Here is a 10,782-nt window from a genome sequence, read left to right on the forward strand (position 1 = left end):
AATTGAAGGGTTCGTCGTTAAATTAAAGCTATGTTTTGCTAAAAAATTAAAAGAAAAATGTTTAAGATCCTTAATAATAATAAAGTAAAATAACATCATCATTATTATTATATAATCATCAGTTGATGAACCCATTAGCCTGTCTCCTCTAAACCTGATGACCTCCATGATGGAACAAACAGAAAAACAAAGGGATTTTGCACAAAACAAAACCCCATCTGAAACACTGTACTCCTAATACTTAATAATAATCAGGTATGTTACATCTGGCTTTAAGCCAAGAAATTCGTAGTGGGAAAATCACATCAAGAACGCAACTGGTACTGTAAAAATCGGCAATTTTGTGTTTACAGTTTTATTGAGGTGCATTCTGGGAGAAAATGATTGACATCGCGGCCATTTTGGCTCTGGCCACCCCGCTCCCATTGTGTGTGAGATAGTAAATACTGACACTGCTAGACAAGCCGAGCACATATTTCACTGCGCGAATTAAAACACGTTCACCTGAGGTAAGTGCCCCAATGCATCACTGTCTCCTCTCTGAAATACTTTTCAACAGCTTTGTGAAACTTTCCTGCAGAATAATGTTTATTTTTAGCGTTAAAACGTTAAAATCCCATCGTCTGAAAATGAGAAAGCCGATGGCGAGACGCGAGAGAAACAGGCTCTCCTTTTCGTGTCGGAGGACACACTGAAATCCTTCCCACTTTCGTATGTCTCTGTTTACTTCGGTCAAACGGCGTAAATTCGCGGCAGATTTTCCTTCTAAGCGATTATTTAGTTACCCAAGGATGCCTGCTACAGTATTGTGTTGTGGGTGTTGTGTTGTGTTTATTAGATTTTGAATTTTATTTAAAAGTTTATGTCCTCCCCTGTGCCTCAATGCACGGACTCTCTCCAGTTGCCGTTCAAATTGCAGCCATAATCTTGCGGTTAAGGGCGGGGCTTAGACAGGCTGAGCTGCCCCCAGAACGGCCTGTGATTGGCTAGTTTATTCCGCTCTTCAAATTCTACTGGCCGCTGCTTTATTGTTGTTTTATAGTCGCCTGTGATTGGTTGAAAGGCAGTCTTAGTCCACGCTGATTGGTTACTTTTATTTATTGGGTTTAATGTGACGAGCTGGAGGAAGTGGCCTGAAATGGCACAAATGGGGCAGGGAGTCAAATACCAAATCAAGTGTAAAACTAGAGACGCTATTTATAGTAGAGATTTACTTACTTTTATATCTTAGTCTGCCTGTGCACAAGACTACGTGCTTCATATTACACAGCTAGGAGAAAGCACTATTAAATATGTTAGCTTGTATGTCATAATCTGACAATGACTTAACTGTGTTCTAAAATACTCAGTGTTTTCTTTTCTCTCAGGTGATATTGACTAACAATGGCCCGTACTAAGCAGACTGCTCGTAAGTCCACTGGAGGAAAAGCTCCTCGTAAGCAGCTGGCTACCAAAGCTGCCCGCAAGAGCGCTCCCTCGACTGGAGGAGTCAAGAAACCTCACCGCTACAGGTGATCTTCAGTAGACTTGTAATTGTACACAGCAAAGAAAGAGTAGCGAGGACCCCTGCATTAAGCATCTTTCTTGTCTGCAGGCCTGGTACAGTGGCTTTGCGTGAGATTCGTCGGTATCAGAAGTCCACTGAGCTGCTGATCCGTAAGCTGCCATTCCAGCGTCTGGTTCGAGAGATTGCCCAGGACTTCAAAACTGATCTGCGTTTCCAGAGCGCCGCCATTGGAGCACTGCAGGTACGTATTGGGGTTATTATAGCTAACTAAAACCATTATTATAGCTAACTAAGACCATAAAATACATGTTCATTTGAGGAAATAAAATCAACACTAATTGAAGTTTGATTTTGTTTTGATAACATTCATTTATAATAATTTATAAATACAAAAATTATATAAACATTTAAACAAAACAAAAAAATGACAAAAAGACTTAAATTATTACTTTAAAATTGAAATGAAAACCAAAAATAAAATGTAATTCAAAATATTATATATTTGGCTTGTTTTTGTATTCCATAAATGTTGATCTTTTTTGCACACATTCCTGTTTGAAGATTTGGATTTCATAGTTTTTGCTGATTTTTCTGTATTTTCTTGCAGGAAGCCAGTGAGGCATACCTGGTCGGTCTGTTTGAAGACACTAACCTGTGTGCCATCCATGCCAAGCGTGTCACCATCATGCCCAAAGACATCCAGCTGGCACGCCGCATCCGCGGAGAGCGTGCTTAAACTCACCCCTTCTTTCTATTGCCCTCTTTATTTCTTTCTGTCTCTCCACTTGTTCTCCTCCTCCTTTTCTTGGTAGAGTTTAGAGTATCAGTGATGGGGGGTAACTGTGTCTCAGTCTGGTAGTGCTGTCTAAATGACGCGTAGGGTACCTATATGTGCATGTAACAGGTGCTGCTGATCACACACACATTCACATTTGGAGCGTAAACGAGGTCCAGTCCTGCCCGCTTTAAGGGACACACATTCAACACGCATGTAAAGAGAAGAAGTCTCGCCTTGCACTAACACTTACTCCGCTGTCCAGAGAAAAAAATAAGGGTGGTGTCTGGGGTCAGTCTGCTTAAGGGGAGCGGAAACTTCCACAGCAGGGTGCTACTAAAACTGCCTCAGTTCACCTTATTGAAAAAACCTGTCCTCGCCAGTCCCCCAACTCACATATGTTTTTAATCTTAACTCGTTTACCCTCCCCTTCCTGCCCCCACCGATCCATCCAGTACTTACATGTCCTGCCTGAATCTTTACTTGGCCCTTCATAGTGGAGGTGAGTGTGGGGTCGGACTTCTCCTCTGTGTGAGTGTCTGTGGGTGATGAGATCAGCAAAGCAGAATCGTATTCAACTGCAAACCAGCATCTATTGGTTAAAAAGTTGTTACTTGTAATATTGATGATTGCTATTATTGTCGATATGGTGTCTTTTTTTTTTTTTTTTACAATGCATAAATGAAATTTTCTTTAGAAAAAAAAAAAATTAATCCGCTGAGAATCATTTTGAATTCGTTTTAATTGTCCTTTTTCATATTGTTGTGAAAGCCGATCCTGCTCCTCCTGTTATAACTTCAGGCAGCCACGGGGGGGCGCTCTAAACCAGCCTCTCATTCAACGTCACTGTTCGACTAACATCCCGCTCTCCCTTCCTTTCTTTGTCTTTCTCTCGTTTTCCACTCTTCCAATTCCAGTTTTGTCACATTAAAGATCGGCATTAGAGTCACAGAGTGTAGCAAAAAATATTCTTTACGTTTAGCACTCTAGTACTGAGTCTGTCACTTTTTTTGGGTAGAACTTTGCTCCTTCCCTCTATTTGTGATACACAATGTAACCTCATGTTTGTGCTTCTTTTATTTTTCTAAATCAGCTGATCTTTGTATTTTCAAAATTTCTCATATTCTGGTGGTAATAAATAGATGTTACACAAATTTACTTTTCAGTGTCATTTATAAGCACACCCAAATTCATCATGGCCTAGTCCTATGATCTATTGTTTAGAGTATCTTTTAAATGTTGCTCAATAAAACTGATTGTAGAAATGGTGAAAGTTGAATCCTGCTAATTTTAAAGAAACAAATTCCAGCATTTAAAGAAATACATGCTAAAACGATGTTTTATTATTTGGTTCCATACCTGCTTTACCTGTAATTGTTACACAAGATATATACTTTTAAGACCTATGCTTTTAATATGAACAAACCGTTATGTGAATTCAGCAACTGCTTTTTTTAACAAGCTGAAATTGCAGATGCGTTATTGATGAATAAGGAACTGAAACTGGTTATAAAAAAAATAAAAAGTCCAATGCAAGTCTGTGCATTTTATCCAAGTTTCAATCATAGCATAGGATGTAGAAAGGTAACACATAAAGACAAACGTTTTTAAGCTATCAAACTGACTGTGAAGGCATGCCAGAGAATGAATATGGTTAAAAAAATTATATCAATAAAAAAAAGGAAATGTACTTCCAGAAAGAAAGCAACCTGCACATACAGCTGTATCTTCACTCATATTAAATGTACACATTTGACTTTCACAGCAACTAAAACACAGAAAAAAATGTCAGTGATAGTGAGCCATATATAATAAGGTGTCTGCTGGTATAAATAATTGGCTAGACCACTATGTGAACTTACATTTTTTGGGTAGAATGAATGTTGTTCAGTTGCTTCGATGAAATGTATTTTGTTTAAAGCGCTATATAAATTAAGGTGACTTGACTTGACTTGACATTAACGATAAAGACGTCCCTCCGCTGTTTTCTGTGATCGTGTCACCGTAAGAACGATCAGCAGAGGGCGCTGTTTCTTTCCAGCGATGGACATAGCATCCGATCATAGAATAACAACCGAGCCCCAACCATAGACAGTAGGGCTGTGAATCTTTGGCAAGGCAGCGATTCGATTCGATTACGATTCATAGGTTTTCGATTCGATTCAAGAACGATTTTTGCACATTTAGAACGATTCAATTCGATTCGATTCACAATTAAATTCGATTCGATTATAACGATTCTATTCTGCATTCTTTAAGTGCATTCACGGAATTATTTAAATGCTTCTACTAAATTATTTAAATGCTTAGTCAGGGGGGCAAATTACAGTAGCATTTATGGTTAGAGAACCATAGGTTAGAAAAAAAAACAAAAAACCTTTTGTCCATTGTTGAATGCTAGTTTAATGATGCGACATGGCATACATAAAAATGTATTTAAGCCAAGTTTTTAAAAAAGAGCTTAAAGAGTATTATGTATAAGCTAACATTTTGCCACACCAGGGGTGTAGCCATAATTTCAGAAGTGACAGAAATGTCAAATACAATCATTTTATGTATGTAGCCTATATAATAATAATAATAATTATTATTATTATTTTTTTTTTTTTTTTTTCACAAGGAATTATCTTCTTTTTTAATTACTTTTAATTAGCTGTAATAAATCAAATACACTGCTGGACAATAATCAATCATTTGTAATCGATATTTTTTCTTAATGGCAATTTTATGATTGTTTTATATACTAGGCTACATTTTATTGCAATTATTTAAATTTTCTGCACAGAATAAGGTAGAAAATATACTTTATAGTTTCTGTACTGTAATAAATGTCAATTAGCACTGCATCATTCATAAATTGTTTTTAGTTTCATCAGTTCATTCTGCTTTTATTCAGTTTAGCTGCAGATATAGCCTGGCACGTCTATGAGAGCGAGGTCGCTTCTCTTTCAGTGTGAAAACGTCTTCATCTCTATTTAACTTTTCCTCTCCATCAGCGAATGATTCTGAGAGAAAACGTTTGGTAATTAAACAAACGCTACTTTCATGCATCTGATTATCAGATAAATCTCGAGCTCTTATTTTAAGGTCGTTGTTAATGCTGTGGTTAATTTTAAAAGTTTCCTTCGTATATTCGGTTCATCCGCATTGTTTAAAAACATTTATCATTCAATGGATCTGTGCGTATGATTTAGACACTTACATTTCTGCTCCGTCCATGCAATAAATACAGCTGTCGACGGCTCTGGTAACTCCGTCGGTAAGATGCAGAGAGCCATTGACAAACTACAGAAAAGTAAAGCTACCTCACTTTAGTACTGGCCACAAATCCTATAGATCACACGTCAGTTGCGTCAGAGACGAACGGAGCGCGAACGCAATCCTGTGACAGTCTCAGTCGGTAAACAGTGGAGCGCGTGAAGGACAGATAAGAGGCACGATTCACGAACACTCTTCAAGGTCTCCATTAATTCGTGTGTGTAGTAATTTAATGTGTATACATTTTGAAAGCATTGAATCGCTATAGAAATCGCGATTCATTCGATTCTTAGCATTTTGAATCGATTACTGTCCAAGATCGGTGATTCACGATTCAAAAATCATGTTTCAAGATCGATGCATATGAATCGTCAGGGTTTGTAATCGATGCATCGAGAAAACGAGTGAATCGTTACACCCCTAATAGACAGTAAAAGAAGGCCCCAACCTCCCGCTCTCTCTCCTGAGGCCAATAAGGAAGTGACTAGAACTGCAATTCATCCACTGGTCGCTTGAGGCTGGCTGCAAAAGGGAGTCAGTCCCCTAGACTCCCCATGTTAAAATGCCCAATTTTACAGCATAAAAAAACATGTTTACAGCCTGGTGCAAAAAATGATTTTGGTCTAAATAGCTAATTTTGCCCTTCATGACAACTGTAAGGGGGGTAAATTTTTTTATAACTCATCCGTTTAAATTATATTAAGACTTAAAGTTCTGCATAATTAAGGGCGTGGCCACTTGAGTGACAGGTTTAAAATGACACGTTGCTGACACTGCCGTCGCGCTAGGAGGCGTGGCTTCAGCAAGTAGCTCCCGCCTTTTTGCCCATTTTTGATTGTCCGGGAGAGTCGCGCGGTGACGCGCTGCCAAGATGGCGACGGCCCGCTCTGCACACCACACTTCAGGAGTCTACGGGTGACGTCACGGACACTATGTCCATGTTTTTATACAGTCTATGGTAACAACAGGTACACTCCTTCGAAAAGATGGGAGTCGAAAAACACGTTACTGTTCGATAGCTAAGCTTATTTGTTTGTCTTCTAAGTTTTTTCTTTCTCTTTGACTAGTCACTCATCACCAGGTGTTTTTTTAAAGCACGTAATTTAACCTGTTACTACATTAACATAAAAAACTGTATTAAATGTATTTACAGTTGCATAGTTTGAGGTCTTCGTGTGTGAGAGGGTCTGTTATATTGTAGAGTAAGTAATGCATTTGTTTGGTATCATATGTATCCACGTGAGGGTTTGTTATGTGTGTGTGCGTGTTCCTAAGTGTGTTGTGTGTGATTTGTTAGATTTGAAGGCTCAGCAGCTTCTCCTTTTGTCTTCTTGCATGAACTACAGACAATCTGTCACAGAGAGAAAGATTAATATCTGGAGAAATGGGGAGGGTGAGAGGAAAAGAGAGTTGACTAAGGAAGGCTACACAGACAGACAGACAGACAGACAGACAGACAGACAGACAGAGAGAGAGATAGATAGATAGATAGATAGATAGATAGATAGATAGATAGATAGATAGATAGATAGATAGATAGATAGATAGATAGATAGATGCATACACATGGCTATAGATAAACAGATATAAAGTTAAAGGGGCAATAAAGTAACAATTTTACTTATTGTTTATTAAAACGTGTTATACACATACAGAAATGTTTATATGAAGTTAAACAATGTCACATGATTCATTTTTCAAATTCAGAAAAAAAAATTCTCACTTGTGACCTATACATAAACATTTGCGCGTACACACACACACACTCCCTTTGTCCTGGAAAAAGTACATGTGGTTTTATTCAGGTCAGAGTGGGATTATGAAGCACTCAGTACGGGTGGAGGGGTGGATAGAGAGAGAACAAGTGGGAGAGGGCATGAAAGATGGCACAGAAGAGAGAGAGAAAGGCCTGCGAGTATGTTTAGATGTTACTGAACATCTTTCACTGTCTTCATGCAGGTATACTCATGAGTGATGTACATAAAGAAAAAAGAGGGAGTGAGCTCACAGAAAAAAGGTTTAGTATAATTTCTTTTTAAATAAACCACTTTGTTTGGTGTTTTGTATCTGATGCAGTGACACTGAAATCGTTGGTCTTCTGGGGGCCTCTGTATTATATAGGCTACATGTTCATGGGGCCATCAGTGTATATTGTTTCTCACATTGTTTTTACTTTTACTAGCCAGCTTTAGTTTTAAGCATCTTAAGTCATTTTTTGTGGATGTTGGAAGTTCACATATGTATAGTTGATCACATTAACTATAGGTATTTTGCACTAAATTTTTGCAACTAGAAAATATCCTAATTATTTTTGTTTGAATTGTGTCTGCTGTGAAAATGTGAAAACATCATGAAACCTAACTAACCAGTGTCTTAGTGCTATACTGGTTTTAAAAGGCATTTGATTTGACATTTTGTTGTATTAGCTAAAGCTAAGACATTAATACATTTTTAGACATGTTATTGTAAAAAAATGACTGCAACTCTAGAACTGAGTGTGGGACCAATATGATACAGATGAGGAAAGAATGGTGGAATAGTCATAGAATAGTCATAGCAGACAGAGAGGGAACTGGAATCAACAGGAGGAGATGCCGGAGAGGTGTGGAGGAGGGAAAGAGAGAGAGGAAGCTTCAGTAATCCAGTTTAATTGCTTTAGGGTAGTGTTCTGTCGACAATAAGGAGATTGAGGTGCTCTCTGGGTCATTGGCTAAAATAAACCCACACAACCGGCTACATAGGCGGAGCCAGCCACACCACATGATCACAGCAACATAATTACCAGACAACACCATCGCAACAACTTTCTGGACCCCAGATACCTCCTCTGTGTGGGCCGCCTGTGATCCAACCCCAGAGTGTCACAGTGACTCAAAGAGAAGATGGTGAAAGAATATGAATCTTGCACTTCATATTTCTAGATCCAAAGTACTGAAATGTTCATCTGCTTTCAATTTAGTTGGTTAAGATCAAGCTTATTACAGCCTGAATTACCAGTTACCTTTCTGATACCATTAGATGCATGAATGCATAGTGTGTTTTCATTTTTAGTACTTTTATTTATTATTAATTTAGTCATTATATATTTAAACTTCAAACTTTGTAAAGTAACCTCTAAATTTGTAACCATGCATGCTTGCTCAGTATGAGGGACAGACGTAGCTTAATTTAACAGACTTTAAGTTCAGTTTTAAGGGACCCCCCCCCCCAAGACCCCCTTAAATCTTGATTTTTATTGATAGTACTTCATCTTGCATAATCAACGATTAGACAGCTCTTTTTAGACAAATCTTGTGAAACAAAGTCACATTTAATTGTGCAGATAACCTAGGGGAAAGAAAATAAAAACTTTAATGTAGCTCCCATCTGAATGTATTCTTTCAAAGCAATATAACAACAGTTGAAAACACCAAAACATTTTCAAAACAAAGGTCACCCAAATAGAAAATATATATCAACAGCATGCATGCAATGCCATTAAAGAAAGTTTAATTAGTAACGATTAATTAAAACTAACAGAAAACAACATTATTTGTTATAAGTTAACAACTTAACAATACATAAATAACAGCGAGCTAAAAGCACAACACAAGAACTTCTAATGCCTCCCAGTACAGACAAACCAAACTTATGAAAAAAGTAGAAAGAAATTTGTCCCATAAAGAGCTAATTATATAGTCAGAGAAACTGAGAAGTTTCCCTCCATATATCGTATTTGCTTGTCTTTGTGTGATATGTATGTGCCTGGGTTTTAGTGATATTTCCTTTCCAAGTGTTGGGAAATATGTTCTAATGTATGTCTGTGTGTGAGTGTTTGCATGTGTGTGTGAGGTAAATGGTTAATAATGATGACACATCAGTATACTTGAGGAGTCCCTTCACTCTCCGCCAATCACAGAGCAGATCTGGATTACAGAGGAACAGTCTTCACCTGTTCCAAAATGGGCACCCCTTTTCACCTCTGTGTTCACGTGAATCCTGCTGATTCAGTCCTGTTCATCATCTAAATGTCTCCGGCATTTCAAACAACAGTTTTGTTTCATTTACTCTTCACCCGTCTTCCCTCCCTTTTTCTTCACTTGCCCTCTTTCTCTTCTACAGCACCTGGAATTTATGGTCGAGGCAGTCAACTGTGCTGAAGTTGAGCTTCCAGGCCTGCTGGTCCTTGTAGTCCAGGCAGTCTATGGAACTGAAACCCAGCGATGAAGCGCTGTATCCTTGGGAGGAGAGGGAGGGTGACTGGCTGAGCGAGCCGCCCATGGAGGGCACAGTGAGGGGAGAGAGGGCGCCCCCGCTTGCAGACAGCTGACTGGTCATGGGAGAAAGGTATGGGCTGCAATCCAATCCACTGAAGTAAGGAGAGGAGCTGTAGCCCTGGCCATAGGTGGAGGGCTGACCATAGCTCATAGGATAGGGAGCGGGGCGCTGCACACAGGGTGTGCTGGAGCCACACAACGGGTCAGGAAGGGGGGATAGAGAGGTGGGACTCCACACAGAAACTGGTGCTGTGCCTGTGCTGGCATTAGGGGGCACGGCTGGGGCGGGGGCAGCCACCAGTGAGGAGCTGGCACCAGGGTCAGAGGTCAGTTCAGAGGGTGGAGAGGACTTCTTTTTAGGGGGACGGGGCTTTGGCTGACCGCTGGTCTGCTGTTGCTGTTGGCGGCATTTAGCACGACGGTTCTTGAACCAAACCTGAGGAAAAAAAGAGGTTAAAGGTGGAAATAAAAGTTTGGCTCATTCCGCTTGTTTATTTAATATGCTGTACAGATCTCATGCTAGATATTCAAGCCTGCAACATTAATGGGCCACACAAACACAGACTGTCAGATTTGTAGTTATGTTCTACACTTAAAACTCAACAATTTAGAATAGATTCAACTTCAAGATGCACACACTGTAAAGATTTAGCTGCAGATGTATGGTTTACTTGTATTATAGCAAGTGAGTGTTAGATGCCAGGATAAATGTATTTTATTTTACTTGAAGACAATTATCTGCATCATCAGGCATTAGGTCAGGTGTGTTCAGAAAGAAGTCAGGCAGTCTAAGAGGTGTCAGAGAGATGTTTGTCTCAGTTTGAGGTAGATAGTCTCACCTGAACTCTGGACTCGGGCAGGTTGATTTTCAGAGCCACCTCTTCTCTCATGAATATGTCTGGGTAACGTGTTTTGGTGAACAGGGCTTCCAAAATGTCCAGCTGGGTCCGTGTAAAAGTAGTGCGCTCTCGACGCTGCTTTCTTGG

At 39.3% G+C, this 10,782-nt stretch overlaps 2 protein-coding genes across 2 annotated transcripts in view; one reads left to right on the forward strand and one right to left on the reverse strand.

Moving 5' to 3' along the window:
* Positions 1-358: 358 nt before the first annotated feature.
* Positions 359-3,436, forward strand: LOC132141181 (histone H3.3A). Its single transcript, XM_059550487.1, has 4 exons — positions 359-509; positions 1,368-1,511; positions 1,595-1,748; positions 2,115-3,436. Exons 2-4 carry the CDS (start codon positions 1,384-1,386, stop codon positions 2,241-2,243), a joined length of 411 nt encoding a protein of 136 aa, XP_059406470.1. The 5' UTR covers positions 359-509; positions 1,368-1,383; the 3' UTR covers positions 2,244-3,436.
* Positions 3,437-9,007: 5,571 nt separating this feature from the next.
* LOC132141182 (homeobox protein otx5-like) overlaps positions 9,008-10,782 on the reverse strand; it is a 3,144-nt gene continuing 1,369 nt past the window's right edge. Inside the window, exons 2-3 of the mRNA XM_059550488.1 lie at positions 10,636-10,782; positions 9,008-10,232 (exon numbers count right to left, since the gene is read on the reverse strand). The exon at positions 10,636-10,782 is cut by the window's right edge and continues 5 nt beyond it. Of these exons, the coding sequence (XP_059406471.1) occupies positions 9,636-10,232; positions 10,636-10,782 (744 nt within the window). The 3' untranslated portion in view covers positions 9,008-9,635. The remainder of the gene's footprint in view (positions 10,233-10,635) is intronic.

This window comes from Carassius carassius, chromosome 5 (genome assembly GCF_963082965.1).
Source record: "Carassius carassius chromosome 5, fCarCar2.1, whole genome shotgun sequence".
In the NCBI taxonomy this organism is placed as follows: Eukaryota; Metazoa; Chordata; class Actinopteri; order Cypriniformes; family Cyprinidae; genus Carassius; species Carassius carassius.